This window comes from Vigna umbellata, chromosome 1, assembly GCF_029865625.1.
Source record: "Vigna umbellata cultivar VRB3 chromosome 1, Vumbellata_1.0, whole genome shotgun sequence".
Classification (NCBI taxonomy): Eukaryota; Viridiplantae; Streptophyta; class Magnoliopsida; order Fabales; family Fabaceae; genus Vigna; species Vigna umbellata.
The window spans coordinates 106895597-106913523 of NC_142165.1; the positions used below are offsets into that span (position 1 = coordinate 106895597).

The 17927-nt window shown below is 30.5% G+C and overlaps 1 protein-coding gene across 1 annotated transcript; it reads left to right on the forward strand.

Moving 5' to 3' along the window:
* Positions 1–570: 570 nt before the first annotated feature.
* Positions 571–1359, forward strand: LOC148207066 (uncharacterized). The gene has a single exon (XM_088115932.1). The coding sequence runs from the start codon at positions 668–670 to the stop codon at positions 1013–1015; it is 348 nt and encodes a 115-aa protein (XP_087972058.1). The 5' UTR covers positions 571–667; the 3' UTR covers positions 1016–1359.
* The last annotated feature ends 16568 nt before the right edge of the window (positions 1360–17927 follow it).

Here is a 17927-nt window from a genome sequence, read left to right on the forward strand (position 1 = left end):
GATATCCCCTAATGATAAAATTTCACAATATCATACTACCAGCATAAAAGATCTTAGTTAAACTCATGAGTTATACATTTATAAAAAATAAAATAAAATTCTAAGCACTTCCAAATTTAATTAGCATCTCTATTGAAAATGTTAACTGAATTTGAGATTCATAATTTTTTTAAAGACACGTACAACCATCAATATACTATGCTTTTATGGTACGTTTTTTTATGCTTGTTTACATCAATCAATCTTTAAGTCCATCGAATTTATAGGTAAGCATATGATTCCTGGCTTCCTATATCTCTCATAATATGAACAAAAAAGCATGATAGGACAAATACAAACTGAAACATATATATATATATATATATATATATATATATATATATATATATATATATATATATATATATATATATATTAAGGATAATAATTTATTAATCTTTATTTTTAACAGGTAAATCTTGGAATGACTTCTCCCCACCATTGGATCACATCAAATAATGCGGACAGACATAGAGAACCAGTAATTGAAGTGAATATATGATCATCACTAAAATGTTCTTCTTCCTAAGAGTATAAAAATGCCTTTCATTCCTCCCAAGCTATCTATCTTCAAGTTTAATTTGCTGAAAAGAAAGTTCAGAAGCTAGAGTTTTCTTTCCATATTTCAATGGCAGGTATTGCATCTGGAATCAGCAAGCTTGCCGTTGGCCCAGGTGATGCTCGACGCCGATCACTACAACCTCAAACTACTCCAGACAACAACCCCGACGCCAACAACCCCGACACCAACAAAACTGATACCAACAACATCGACACCAACAAAACCGACACCAACACCACCTCTAACACCGACAGTAGCAGTAACAGTGAAAGTTCTGAAGAGTTCGGTTATGTGAATTCTGCGAAGCAAGATATCAAAGGTCTTACCAATCTAACTGGGTACGTGAAAGGCAACGCCAACGGGGTCATCAACTTTGGCACCTTGAGAGCCTCCGATCCTAGTGTCCAACCATGAACATCAATAAATAAATAAATATATATATATATATATATATATATATATATATATATATATATATATATATATATATATATATATATATATATATATATATATATATATATATATATATATATATATATATATATATATATATATATTTATATATTATATAAAGCTGCATGCAACTCAATAAGGATAACCTATGCTGTGATGGTGCCTATAGATTGTTTTCATATATATGTTTTACACGCCAAAACCATCATTATAGGAATAAAATGGAGCGTGGGTGTACGATCATTGTATAAGTTCAAAAATGTTGTTATTCAATAAAATAAATTAAAAGGAGGTTTACATAATTGTTTACTGATATTTCTTTCAGCAATAATATATATATTACATGAAAAGGCATTTGGATACTAATGGGTACATATAAGTGTAATGTAATAATAATAAAAATAAATCACTTTATATTAATATTTTCTCTATCACTGAATTCAATCTGTATAGGCATTGTCACTATTTTTAATTTAAAACATTAAAAAATAAATTTACAAGTCCTTTTATCTTTTAAAGTATTTAACTTTTTATTTTTAACTTAATCTAAAATTTAGATTCACTTGAATTTTCAACAATTTGATGATATAACAAACTTGATATTATGCATGAATATAATTTAATAAGAATGACTTAGAGGTAAACTTAGAAAGAAGATGTGAAAACGTTGTGGGTTGAACTTTTTTTATTATCAATTTATATAGAAGTGTATCCCTAATCCATGGATTTGATTCTCACCTCTTCTAAAATAAAATTTCAAATTTTTAACCCACGGAGTTTAAAAGTCTAATTCCCAAAATCCTACATAAAATATGTTGGGGATACGGTTAAAACGAGACTATCATCAAAATTAAATTAATTCATTTTTAATGTATTTTTAATTATCTTTTTATTTACTTTCTAGATTCAATAATTTCAAAATTTTATATGATATTTTATTAATATTTTTTTAATTAAATTCAAATATATAAATATTAATTTTATAAAAACTATTCAAAATAATTTGTAATTGTAATTATATTTTAAATATATAATTTCATTATTTTAAAAAGTTAAAAATATAATATATATTAAATTTGTTTAAGTTTAAATAAAGTAACTTTTTACTAATATTCTTTTTCTTTCGATATAAATATATAAATGTTGATGTTATATAAAAAAGTTATTTAAAATTATCTTTTAATTGTAATTATTTCTTAGATATATAATTTTATTATTTTGAAAAGTTTAAATATAATATATGATGAGTTTGTTTAAGGTTAAAAATAAAGTAATTTTTTACTAATCATAATTTATAAAAAGTTATTTAAAATAATTTTTTTAATTATAATCATATTTTAAATACATAATTTCATTATTTTGAAAATTTGAAAATATGATATATGTTGAATTTATTTAAGTTTAAAAATAAGATGATTTTGAAAAAAAATGTTCAAAATAAGTTATAGAATTGAATAAAATGCACACAATTTTATAAAATAAAATAAAATAAAAAATTATGTTAACAATTATAAAAAAATTATGAAAAACGAGATAATTGAGTAAATATTATTTAGACATATGTATTTATAAACTTTTAGACATAGATAAAAATATCTAAGACATAAATAAAATAAATAAATAATTATTTATCATTTAATTATATATATATATATATATATATATATATATATATATATATATATTTATATTTTTGCTAACTTTCGTAACCTGTGTACCAAATTTTAATTTATAAAAATAGTCCCATATATTATGAATTCTAAGTTTTAAAGTTAAGGATATTTAAATAATTTTTAATTTTTTTATTTTAAATTAAAAATAAAAATTATTAAAATATCTCTATGTTTAAAGTATGTCTTTTTTTATAAATATGAATATTTTTATCAACTAAATTTTGGTACACTTTTAAGAGGTTATGCAAGTTAGCAAACTCATTCATATATATATATATATATATATATATATATATTTATATGAAATTAGGTAAGTTAATTCAAGTTACTATTAAATATATCTTCGATATTATAATTTACAATTGAGAATATTATCAAGAAATATTGAGAAGAGAGTAATTTTTCTCATTATGTAAAATAAACGTTTTTAATATAAGTACAATATTTTTCTTTATAACGAGTCAACAAATTAGTAAACATGATCTTCTAGTTTTTTTCATGTTTTTAATGAATGATACACGACGATATTGTTTTTTTTCTTTCATCACAAAATATATTGTATAAAACACTTTTTTGTTAATTATTTATGTTTGACAATTGATTCAATGATTTTTTATTTATTTATTGCTTTATGTGATTTTTATATTTTTTAAATTTTTTGTTAAATTAATATTAATAATATTAATATAATTATATTTGTCAATTCTGAAAAAGAAAGCTCATGACCCTAACCCATAGTACTTTGGAGATATTTGTAGATTTTTTTTAATAAATATTCTTTTTGATCTTGTAGGCTTTTTTGGCTCCAACCCACATGGGTTAGGACCAAATCCTATTATATGGGTTTATTTGATATGTCTAAATTTACATATATAAAATTGGTTTGATAGGTTTGGAAAAGAGGGTACGAGAGATTGTGAATTCAACTTTCTCACTAATAAATGTTAACAACTAACATTGTCCATAAAATAAAATAGAGACATTTTCCAAGTCTTGTATTATCATTCTTACTCTAATGAATTCTTAGTCTTTATGAAAATTCATCTTAAGCATGATGAGAGATAATAATATGTAACCAAACATTTAAGGATTAAAATGTTTTGTATTTTAATTTTATTGTAGATTGTGTCATTTGGAAATTGTAAAATTGTAAATTTACATCTCTTTTATATCCCATTTTGATCCCTTTAAGCACACTTTTTGTGACTGCTTGCCTTATGATTGCTCATAGACTTTCACGAACAATAAAAAAAGAAAAGACGTTAAGAAATCTCTTTATCTTAATTGATTGGGAACTTCTTAGATGGACTCCTATTAACCAAGATCGATTTGTAGTTGATTTTAGACAATCTTTCATCCATTTTATCCAATTACTTATAAATCCCAATATTTCCAATATATTGTAGAAAAAATCCCCTGTGAGAGAATATACATTTTTGTAATCTACCTTTACTATGATATATACGACTTTTCTTTTACCCTCATCCTTTCCACCACTTCATTTGCAAATAGTATGCTATATAACAATCTCCTTTCTTCAATGAACACAGATTGTGATTGGTCTATAATCTTAGGCAGGACACATTTCAATCTAAAGGAGAGTACTTTTTGAGATGATTTTATATATGTTATTCCTAGGTAAATCCTCCTTCCTTTGGTATCGTGGTCGTTTAACATGTATTTTTATATTTCCAATGCATATAGCGTCTTAGCGTCTTATCTCCTCTCTTGTTCATTAGTATCATTCACATTAAATGCATATATACTATGTAATATCTAAACGAACATTGACGTTATGTTTTGTCTTCCTTTGTATATTTAGAAATATTCTAATTTAAATCATCATACATGTTCTTTTCAACATGTACATATATATATATACAGTATCATACATTTAACTTATACTAATGCAGAAGAGTCAAAACAAAAATTGAAAGAGAAAAGAGCGAAAAAATAAAATTAAACGAAACAACTCTTAAAATAAAAATTTAATAAATGAATTTTGTGTATAAATTTGTAGCATATTTATATCATATATAAGTTTTGAAATATGATATAAACTCGAGTTCTAATTAGATTCATATATACAATTACAAAAGTTTAGGTTAATATAGATAACATCTAATCTACATGAGTTTAAACTAAATCACAAAATTTATCTCAATTTCTAAAATAAATATCTACAGAAAAATACAAATTAAAGTAAATATGTACATGAACCAAATTTATCACTATTAAAAAAATAATTGAAAACTTAAAATAAAACATATGAAGAATGTAAATAAAGCTATAATTATATATATCAAATAAGTGTCATTATGACAATATTTGTGGAGTCATTTGATTATGTTCTTTAAATAGTATAATGACTCAAAAATATTTTACAATTAAATATATGTTTAAATTGAAATAAAAATATGAAAACTAAATTTGAAAAGTACAATAGACGCTGATAAACTGATAGAATTAACATGTTAAGATAATTTTTTTGATACAATATTAAAAACTGATTTCAGGTTTAGATTAACTTTACAAAAATCATGTCACCCTTAACAAGAACTTATAGTTTCAATTTCAATGAGAAATTGTGAGTTTGGATGGATTAAAAAGGTAGTAGTTGATAAGGCTTCCTTTCATTAACTGGACTTACTTTCACTAAGTGATGACTTATGCATAAGCTATAACAGTATTTTCTTCGTGATAAAAAAAACCGTAAATAGTTATGCAAGACTAATATGTATTTATTTTATTGAATAGCAACATTTGTAACATTGTGATATTAGATAATAGTGGTACACCCATACTCCTGTTTTATTCATAGTACCATAGTTTTGACTGGTGAAACATATGAAAACAACGTAGAGGCAACATGAGTAGCAGAGATTATTTAGTTAATGATTAAGTTGGCTGTAGCTTTATTATGAGAGGATTGATGTCCATGGTTGGACACTAGGAGTAGAGGCTGCCATGGAAATCTCCCCATTACGGTAGCCCTTCAAAAATCTTGTCAGTGACACCTTTGACACGCTGCTTCACAAGTGTTACATAACACAACATTTCGGAAGAGTCACTCTTATTGTTACTGTCGGTGTTGGGTTTGGTATCGGTGTTGTTGGTGTTGGTGTCGGTGTTGTTGGTGTCTGGAGTGGTTTGAGGTTGTTGTGATCCGGATTGAGCCTCGCCTGCCATTGGAATCTTGAACCAAAATTGTGGCTTCTGAAGTTTGTATTAGACTTGAAGATATATAGCTTTGGAAGAACGTGTGGTACTTTTATACTCTACTGGAGAAGAACATTTTAGTGATCAGAATATATTGACTTCAACAACTAGCTATGTCCAGATTGTTTGATGTGATCTAATAGTGGGCATGAGTCATTCCAAACTTTACCTGTTATTCCATGAAGCTAATACAGGGATGCAACCCCTACAAAGTGAGAAGAAAATTCAGTTATATTTTATTTAGTAATATGTTTAAAATGATATTATTTCTTGTTATCTGGTTTATTAGGGTGGAATCAGAACCCGTTAGTTATCTATTCGTGATTTTAATATCAATTTCGATCTTCATTTGACTCTCTACTACTAAAATATCTATAATTTATTATATAATTTGATAAGTTTATATATATATATATATATATATATATATATATATATATATATATATATATATATATATAAAAGATTTTTTAACAATCATTTAACGGCACATATTATTAAAAATCAAAAGAAAACGAAAGTTTTAAACAATGATAATTGTTCTTGAACAGTTGTTATAAAAGTCATTCAAAAGAAAATAAAAATATTGGGTTGTATATCATAATGGGATTAACAAAGATAAAACTTGTAAAGTAGAATAGACAAATGTCTTCATCTAGTTATTAAAAGACACGTACATTTTTCATTAATTAACAATTTGCTTACTTGTGAATCCGTAGAGATAAATCATAAACAATAAATCTTTGAATAAATGTAAAGTATCAACAATAGGTAAGGATGAGACTCGCGACAAAGGTTTTGAAGCGTGCGGAGAGCTTCGCACATAAACCTTGTAACATAATATAGAAAACTTCTCAAAGGACGCATGGATTTTACCACACGATGCTAAGAAAACAGTGTACAGTAAGATCGGCAGTACTTCACAACTATCAGAGGCTCGTGGAAGTTTACCACTAACAATAATTAACGATAATGGTAGTTTTGCAAGGAGAAAATAAAAAAAAAAAGTGTGGGGGAGAGAAAATGAAAGTGCAAGAGGAAGAAGAGAAAATGAAAATGCAGAAAAAAAAAACACTTAAATAAAAGTTGCGCGAAAAAAAGAAACATTTTTTTTTTACAAAAGTAGTACTACTCGTTTAATTATGCTTCTCTGTATACGGTTTTGTCGCAATAATTATCAACTTGATATATATGCTTGAGTTTGTATTTGTCCTATCAATACTTTTTTGTTCATATTCTGAGAGATATAGGAAGCCAGGAATCATATGCTTACCTATAAATTTGATGTACTTAAAAGATTGATTATGATGTAACTACAAGCATACAAAAAACGTACCATAAAAGCATGGTATATTGATGAACTACTCATCAAGTGGCCTAAACTTTGATTTCTAACTTTTATATTGTGAAAAGTATTTCTTCCACTTATGAATAATGTTCTGAATTTCTAAAACAATAAAAGTTATTCTTTTACAAAAAAAAATTATGTTAAGTACGTGTTTGTTAAAAAAATTATGAATTTCAAATTAAAACAGAACATTTACAATAAAGAGATGTTAACTAATCTATTGAATAAATTTGTAAGTGCTAGGAATTTTTTTGTTATAAATGCATAACTCATATGAGTTTATTAACTAAGATTTTTTTTATGTATTAGATTAATGGGAAGTACGATATTATGAAGTTTTATAATTAGGATATATTTTATTCACGTTACTCTGAAAGCATTACAATTTATTTACATGTTTTGACCGTATTTAAATACGTTTATATTTGTTTTAGAAATTATGATTTTCTATATTATAAGAATTGTGAGTCTTCAACATGTGCTGTGTAAGAATCATGTTCATCATAATTATCATGGTTTTTCAATGCTTAATTGTATTTTGTTAGTGGTCATTATTTAATATAATCCATGTAGAAAGATATTAAAACTATTTTAAATATTATAAATCAGTGTTGGAAATAACCTAAATATGTGTTTAAGTTAAGTGACAAAGTCAAACACTATATGAAATAATATATTTAAATCTAATGTTTTTGATTAAAAGTTGTGTGGCTTTTACGTGGATTTGAATTGAAGTTACATGTATGTAAATTCTCCTTAATAAATCCTTCTAAAAGAAAAAAAAAAAGACTCGTAAGTGATATCCGAATGTTGTAACCACTTAGACCCTTATAAAGCCACCATACATCCTTGAAGAGAATATAAAAATTCACTCTAAAATAAAAATTATTAAAAATAATTTAAGTATAAGTCTAAATTCTATCTTCGATAAAAATGATATATATATATATATATATATATATATATATATATATATATATATATATATATATATATATATATATATATATCAATTATAATTAAAATATTATTTTGATAATAATTTTATAATTAAGTGATTAATTCAAGATTGACTCTTGAAAGATTTCTATTTACCTAATAACAAATTTTAAATTATTTCAATAATTTAATTAAGTAGGAAAAAATTGAGTAGAGAATTTTTAATTAATTTTATTATAATTATTTACTAATAGATTTTGGTGTATCTTTGAACCTTTAGAGAAGATGACTTATATAACTAAATATAAAATAACATTTCACAATATTAATATGTGAGACTAAATTAGGTTCCACAATACTATAACAAACGAACCAATCTTGACTGGACAGGACAGAAATTGGCTTTAGTGAGATGATGTCTAACCTGATCATGATGTGGCGAGATCCAAATTAGCTCTAGTCTAACTCGACTAATTACATATTAACGTTAAATTGGATGAACTCAATTTTGATTGGACTCAATTAAATGTGAAATCACTCTAACTTGATTTGCAATGGATATTGGCCAACTTGACTAAATGACCTTGATTACACCCAACATGCGATTAATCCAATTCGATGTGAGCTAAAATCGACTAAACTCAACCTTTTAAACAGTTCTGGATTTAATTTGACAATTTACACTCTTCCTAAAAAAATGGTGTATAAATGAAAAGAGAAAAAAGCGATTATGAAAAAGAAATAAAAGACAGCTAACCAATGAGCAAACGGAATAATACCTTTGAATTGGTTATCTGATAGACAGACGTGTGAATGAATATATAACTAACCCAGGCTCTTTTTCCACTCCCACAAAAAGATAACAAGAAATAATATCATCTGAAAGCTATTATTAAGTAAATATAACATAACTGAATTGATAATTTTCTTCTCACTTTCTAGGGATTGAATCCCTATGCAATTAACTTGATGGAATAACAGGTAAAGCTTGGAATGAAATGACTAATCCCCACTATTGGAATGTGGAAAAGCATAGAGAAGCTGTAATTAGTAAAAATATCTGATCACTATCTTTTGCGATCACATCTCTCACTAAAATGTTCTTCTCCAGGAGAGTATAAAAGTGTCACCCGTTCCTCCAAAGCTATAGTCATCTTCAACGTTAATAAACCTTCAAGCTAGAGTTTTGATTCAAGATTTCAATGGCAGGTGAGGCTCAATCCGGTTCACAACAACCTCAAACCACTCCAGACACCAAGAACACCGACACCAACAAAACCGATACCAAACCCAACACCGACAGTAACAACAAGAGTGACTCTTCCGAAATGTTGTGTTATGTAACACTTGCGAAGCAGCGTGTCAAAGGTCTCACCGACAAGATGCTTGAAGGGCTACCGTAATGGAGACATTTCCTTGGCAGCCTCTACTCCTAGTGTCCAACCATGGACATCAAACCTCTCATATAATAAAGCTACATATAGCTGCAGCCAACTTAATCATTAACTAAATAATCTCTGCTGCTCATGTTGCCTCTATGTTGTTTTCATATGTTTCACTAGTCAAAACCATCGTATTATGAATAAAACAGGAGTATGGGTGTACCACTATTATCAAAATGTTGCAAATGTTGCTATTTAAAGAGAATGGGCCAGGCTGATAAAAGACAGGCCCAATGGCCTTTAACCCAAAACGCAAAATACTCCTGCATAGATGTCTCGCGATAAGGTGAGTGACTGGACGCGTCTCGTGATTGAAGAGAAGGTTCTAGGTCTTCATGGAAGACAGTCGTCGGAGCAAGCAGCTGCCTTTGCCGGAGACGACGGGAGAGAAGACCAGAAAAACAAGAAGGAGAAAGGCACAATTACAGGTTAGTAAAAACAGAACCCTGTTGGTCTCTTGGAAGAAAAGAATCACTGATATTATTGTTTGAAGAAATATGTATGTTCTCACAAGATAAATGTTGAGGGGGAAAACTCTATTTATAGAGTTCTGAAGGGGAAGGGAAGATAACAGAAAGTAAAAACTAACCTAACAGTTCGGTTACTGTATTTAAAACAGTAATCTATTTAACCAACAATACTTAATAGCCTCCCCTCAAGCTGGATGGTGTATAGTTGCCAGTCCAAGCTTGGGAACAATAGATTTGAACCGAACACGGTGAGGAAACTTGGTAAATATGTCCGCTAGTTGTTCGTCTGAGCGAATGGGAAGAAGATGTAGAAGATTAGCTTGTATCTTCTCACGAACAACATGGCAGTCAAGCTCTATATGCTTGGTTCTTTCGTGAAAGCTCTGATTATGAGCTATATGTCGTGCAGATTTGTTGTCACAATATAGGGCTGGGATCCCAGCTTCCTTAATTTGTAAGTCGTCTAAGAGATAGTGTATCCATTGTAGCTCACAAGTGGTGGCTGCCAAAGCACGATATTCAGCCTCAGTGGAGGATCTGGAAACAGTGTTCTGTTTTTTTGATTTCCAAGAGATGAGTGATGACCCAAGGAAAACACAAAAACCTGTAGTGGACCTCCTACTGTTGGGGCAGGTGGCCCAATCTGAATCACTGAAGGCCTTTAGCTGTATGGGAGAGTCAGCTGGGAATAATAGTCCTTCTGAGGGTTTAGATTTAATGTACCTAAGGACATGTTGAACAGCTCGATAATGATAGTCAGTTGGAGATTGCATAAATTGACTCAATAAATTAATAGAAAAACACAAATCAGGTCTAGTGTTAGTGAGATAGAGCAACTTCCCTATTAATCTTCGGTATGGGGTTGGATCTTTCAAATAGTTGTCAGTCTTGTATAGGATGCTCGTGTCACTCATAAAAGGGGTTGAACAGGGCTTGCAATTCTGCATTCCCGTCTCCTCAAGGATGTCTAAGGCATATTTTCTTTGAGACAAATGAATTCCTTTTTGGGACCTTGCCACCTCCAATCCTAGGAAATATTTGAGTTCTCCTAGATCCTTTACTTGGAACCTGTTGTCCAAAAGGCTCTTTATGTGATTGATCTCTGTCATAGAGTTCCCTGCTAATATAATGTCATCAACATAAACAAGTAGGGCTGTGAAACCAGTAGGTGTTTCTTTGATAAAAAGAGAATGATCACTTTTTGACTGCATATAGCCAACAGAGGTAAGAAAAGTGGACAACTTTTCAAACCATTGTCTACTAGCTTGCTTTAGGCCATATAAGGACTTAGTGAGTTTGCAGACTTGGCCTTTCTGGTGGATGTTAAGACCAGGAGGTGGCTCCATGTAGACTTCCTCATTTAAGTCTCCATGCAAGAAGGCATTATTCACATCCAGTTGATGTAAAAACCAGTTTTTAGAAGCTGCCAGCGCAATTAGCAATCTAACGGTAGTTAACTTGGCAACGGGAGAGAAGGTATCTAGGTAATCTATGCCTTCTTGTTGGGTGTAACCCTTAGCAACTAGGCGAGCCTTGTACCTTTCTATGGTGCCATCAGCCCTGTATTTAATCTTGTATACCCATCTGCACCCAATGGCAGTTTTCCCTTGAGGAAGTTGTGTTAGAAACCACGTGTTGTTATCCTGCAAGGCTTTTATTTCCTGGTGCATGGCCTCTGCCCATTCACTTACATTTTTGGCCTCATTGTAAGAGTGGGGCTCACTGTTAGCAGTGATAGCCATGGTATATCTTGAATGCTTTTCTGTTAGAGAATCACAACATAATAGATCAGAAATGGGATAAGGGGTTGGAAATTTATTTTTCACAGTCAAGGATTGATTAACCTGGTGAATGTAGTCATCTAGATATCTTGGAGGCTTTCTCATCCTGTCAGATCTCCTGTATCCGTGATCTCCTTCATTGCTGTCAACCTCATTATTAATGTTATTCTCTTCGACAGTGTCATGATGAATGTCTTCTTCTGCAAACTGTTCATCATTATTAGAGGCAGAATTGCCTAAGGAATCATTGAGAAAGGTAATTCTGTCAGCTTCTTCAACACCCACTCTTGTGGTGTTCTGCTGATTCTTCCAAGGAAAAGTATCTTCATAAAAGATAACATTCCTACTTATAAACAACTCTCTAGTGTTGATGTCAAGGACAATATAACCCTTGACTCCACTTTTGTATCCAAGGAAAATTCCTTTTCTTGCTCTTGGATCCAGTTTACTCCTGCCAGCTGTAAGAGTGGAAGCAAAACAGAGGCATCCAAAAGTTTTTAAATCTAAATAAGTGGGGGGAACATCGTAAATACGATCATGGGGGGTTCTGTTGTTAAGAATGGGAGTAGGCAATCTGTTTATTAAGTAGACAGCATGGCTAACAGCATAGGACCAATAAGCATGAGGTATGTTGGATTGGAACATAAGGCTACGGGTGACATTTAAAATGTGTTGGTGCTTACGTTCAACAACTGAATTCTGCTCAGGGGTCTCAACACAACTAGTTTGATGACTAATACCATGCAGGTCATAGAAGTTGGCACAATTGAACTCAGGTCCATTATCAGTTCTAACAGTTTTAATAGTTTTACCAAACTGATTCTTAATCTTAACAATAAAATTCTGTAATAAGTTTCTAGTTTGGCCCTTATTGTTCATCAAAAAAATCCATGTATGTCGGCTATGATCATCAACAATAGTAAGAAAGTATTTGTGTCCATGAACAGAGGAAATAGAATAAGGGCCCCATATATCACAGTGAATCATCTCAAAACATTCAGTAGATAGAGAATTGCTTATAGGGAAAATGTTCACAAATCTGTTTGACAGCCTGGTGTCCAGGATGGCCCAGTCTATAGTGCCATAGATTTACATCAACATGTTTAAAAGAAAAAACAGATTTTGGGTCAAGGTCCTGATCAGAATTTGGAAAGGTTTGTAAGTAGTAGAGACCCTTGTAAGAGTTAGCACACCCAATCATCTTCAATGTAGAATTCTCCCTTATCTGGCAAACCTCAGAGGAAAAAATTAGACTGCAATTCAAGTCTTTTATAAGACCTTGAACAGAGATTAAGTTGAAAGAAAACTCAGGTATATAAAGCACATTAAAGATGACAAAATTTTTAGAAAATTGAACAGTTCCTGCATATTTGGCAGTGATGACAGAATTATTAGGCAATTTAACAGTAATGGGTTTAATCTTGTAGAAGGTAACAAAATTTCTTTTCTCATGGGTCACATGATCAGTGGCCCCAGTGTCAATAATCCAAGAGAGAGTACCTGGTTTGTCCTCCTTGTCATTCCTCTGCATCTGATTGATCTTATGTGTAGGTTCGTCAGCTTTCTCAATCATTTTTAGGAGTTTTTCAATCTGGTCTGGGGTGAGTTTGTTGAAAGTGGTGCTGGTGTCTCCCTGGTGAGTACTATCTGGTCCAGGACTGCTTTGGCAGACATTAGTAGAATTCCAGCCATTTCTCTTCTCTGGATTGTTGTCATTCTTTTTGTACCAAGGTGGAAAACCGTGCTTGGAGTAGCACTCATCCACAGTGTGATTCATCTTGTTGCAGTAAGAGCACTGTTTTCCATAATTAGGATTCTTTCCTCTGCCTCTTCCTAGACTATGAGACCCAACACCACGACCTTGATTTTTCCAAGTCTGGTCTAGTTTCCAGCCGCTGTTCTTGTTAGCAACATTGGCTATGACTCTTTCAGTAGAGTGATTATGGCTTGCAGTGCCAGATTCAGACCTTTCTTGTCTCTCTTGTTGCATAATGAGAGAGAAAACACGATTGATGTTTGGTAGAGGTTCCATCAACAAAATCTGGGTCCGGACAGTATTATAAGTGTCATTTAACCCCTTCAAAAAGCATATAACGTGTTCTACTTCTCTATATTTCAGAGAAGTTTTTGAAAGTTCACAGCTGCAAGGTATTTCACAGGTACAGTTTGGTATGGGTCTAAGATACTCCAATTCTTCCCAGAGAATTTTTAAGTCAGTAAAGAATTGACTAACAGTTCTTTCCCCTTGTTTGATTGAGTGAATGTCTTGGAGAAGATCAGAAATTTTAAAATAATCACCTTTAGAAAATCTCTCCTTTAGTTCTTCCCACAATTCTTTAGCTTCTTCAACGTATATTACGCTTTCTGCAATTTCTGGAGAAAGTGTTTTTATAATCCACGAGAGTACCATCATGTTGCATCTTTCCCATGCATCAAACAAAGCTTCATTCTTCTTGGGTTTCTTGATAGACCCATCAATGAATTTGATCTTGTTTTTGGATAGGAGTGCTCTTCTCATGCTTCTGCTCCAAGAGGAGTAATTATTCTCACCCAGGACTTGAGAGATGAGGGTTAATCCTGGATTCTCTCCTGGGTGTAAATAGAAAGGGCTGGCAGGTTGGTCTGTGGTATCCATGGTGGAAGGAAACAAGAAATAGTGCAAGAAACTATGCAAGAATCATCAGAAGATGAAAACTGGACAGCGGAAGTGAGGTGAGTATGATTTCTGCTCTTGATACCATAAAGAGAATGGGCCAGGCTGATAAAAGACAGGCCCAATGGCCTTTAACCCAAAACGCAAAATACTCCTGCATAGATGTCTCGCGATAAGGTGAGTGACTGGACGCGTCTCGTGATTGAAGAGAAGGTTCTAGGTCTTCATGGAAGACAGTCGTCGGAGCAAGCAGCTGCCTTTGCCGGAGACGACGGGAGAGAAGACCAGAAAAACAAGAAGGAGAAAGGCACAATTACAGGTTAGTAAAAACAGAACCCTGTTGGTCTCTTGGAAGAAAAGAATCACTGATATTATTGTTTGAAGAAATATGTATGTTCTCACAAGATAAATGTTGAGGGGGAAAACTCTATTTATAGAGTTCTGAAGGGGAAGGGAAGATAACAGAAAGTAAAAACTAACCTAACAGTTCGGTTACTGTATTTAAAACAGTAATCTATTTAACCAACAATACTTAATACTATTCAATAAAATAAATACATATTAGCCTTGCATTTATTTTCTGAGAAAATTTTAGTAGTAGAAAATGGTTAAATATCGATGACTTTAGAAGTTACGAGTAATTTTTAATCTTAGTAAAACTTTAAAATTGATTTGTTTTAAATATAACACCTCGACAGAGCATTTATGGATGAACCTTCCCTGCTAACCCACCCTTCTTCCATCCTTGCATCTGAAGATCCAGTTTTAGATATTCTCGTTCCCAGTGGGTAAACATTTGTGTCATGCGACATATTCTTGCTCCTTTTTTATACAATATGATCAACTTTCTCCTTCCACCAAATCCTTTGTTGCTTCATTAATGCTGTCTCAATTCCGAAAACAATCACCAAGGACCTGACTCTTGATGGAATGCAATAGAACAGGAACCACATTGTCATCCTTACTTGTGACACTTCGATGGTTCTAAATGTGAAACTTAAGGTTACAATAATCTGAACTAGATAATTACATGAAACTGGTTGGTAAACTTAATAATCATACTATGACACATTGAGACATTTCTTTCCCATAAAGTATAGTTAGTCATTTCATTTTATTTTCTCAAAGTCCTCACTAGGATACAATATTGTACATCTCAAGGTATTTGGCAAGAGAACTAGTGATAATTAATTTTTAAGACAAAAAGAACAACAAAGTACAAAGTTCACCTCTCTTATAGCCAACTGAATTTTCTAAAGATTAGAAATAGACCGTCAACAATATAACAATAATTCTTTGACCGTATATTATTAGGATTTTTTTTACGTTATTTTGTTTTTTTATTATGTGTGCATACATTAGTTATTATTTATCCACATATTATGACTTCAATAATGTTAATTGTATTTTTGTGTGATTATAAGTATTGTAATTAATGTTTGTCATGGTATTGTGATACGCAAAAATTAGCAAATTTGTATAGTATTGAAATTAGACTTGAAATTTGATGAAAAAATTTATCGATAATATTATGTAATTTTATTGACAAATATATTTATCAGTAATGACTGCACTTCTACTTATGATTTTGATCTGTCAACAAAAATTGATTATCTACCAATTTTTATTATTTTTAATAAAGTTTGACAATTAGTAATACCATTTTTTTAGTGTAAACTAAAGTAGCTTAAAATAAAATTACAACATTATTTAATAAAATTTTGTTGTATGAAAAAAGGTTATATAAATGAAAAAATAGCAATATATTTTTTGGTAAAACTTGTTATTTTATGAATGCATTTTTAACCGTTCACAAAGAAAGATGGCTATTTAGCTATTCACGAGAGAATAAGTAATTTGAAAAGGAAAAGAAAAGTAGTATAAGAAAGAGAAATTTGAAAACGAAAGAGGAATAATTAAACAGCCATTTCCTTGTGGGAGGGATGGGGACTAAACTAATTCTAGCCAATGAAACGATAAAAAATTATTAACATATTTATTTTTTAATACATTATAATAAAATCATTAATAAGACTGATAAGAGAGCTTATCACAAAACTTTAAATTTTTTAACAAGTTTTTATTAAAAGGCGTTAAAATTTAAAAGCATATATCTTCTGACAAAACATACAAAGGAAAGTAACTGACTTGCATTTATTCTCCCATTCATACAGTGACAGAATGAATAAATAACGTTGTTGCTTTTGCTTTTATTTTTGTTCCTCCACATATACAGCTAATTATTGAATTAAAACTAAATAAATGTAACATTTCATTTTTAACCTATTATAACTAATAAAAAAGAATACTCTACGTAAGAAAGAATTCTCATCTGTTATTATAACTAATAAAAAAGAATACTCTACATAAGAGAAAGAATTCTCATCCGTTATCAGTATAGAAATCATCACAACAAAACAAACAAGCATGCAAAAAACACTAAAAGAAACAACATGATAAACTAATATGCAAAAGAGTTTTCATAAAACAAACATAGAGTTATTATCATACATCATTCATTTCTAAAAACAATAAGATCATACAGAAAAACTCGTTCTAAACTCAATTATCAAAATAAAACATTGATATGTGAAATCTCGAGAGGTCTTGCACTTGGTGACCACTACTGCTCAATAGAGACATTTTCAATAAATTTCACCCTACCACACAAAATGTTAGTATGTTAATATTTTGGCCAAGGTAAAACCCCTAAACTAGGACCTTCTCCACCTCTCACCATATACCCCATTCTACTCTACTTGAGCTTGAATGACTATTAAAACTACAAATCAAAAATCAACAAGTTCACACAGTTCAATCATCTAGTCACTCTACCATGCAATTATAATTCTATATTTCAAGGTACACATAACTTAAAGTAGTGCAATTAGTTTTCCATTTCTTAGAGATAGATGAACTTATTCTAACTAATCTCAAATCCTTTCAAGCTCATAGGATGTCCTAGCTATACGTAAGAACAACACAAAAATGATTAGGATATACTGTTATGATCAGTAATCAACAGAGACTCATGTAGATGACTAAAAAGACATATGCAAGTGAAAGAATGCGCACATGTTACAACATGTAATAGAAAAGACTAAGAGCTGAAACTCAACTTACGCGAATGAAGAAACTTACCGATCCAAATTAAAGAATTCGCCGCAATGATCAATATGATAGTCTCAATTTTTCAATCAAACGAGCTGAGAGCAAAAAAACTCTTAGAAAAAAATCAAAAAAATTTAAAAGAATGGTTTGTAGAGAAATGATATATTGTAAAATAATAAACACATTCATAATAAAACTATATGGCGTCAAGCAATCCCCACGTGCTTGGTTTGG

What these genes read in the sequence shown, in the direction of transcription:
- LOC148207066 (XM_088115932.1), top strand. Translation starts at nt 668, where the DNA reads ATGGCAGGTATTGCATCTGGAATCAGCAAGCTTGCCGTTGGCCCAGGT.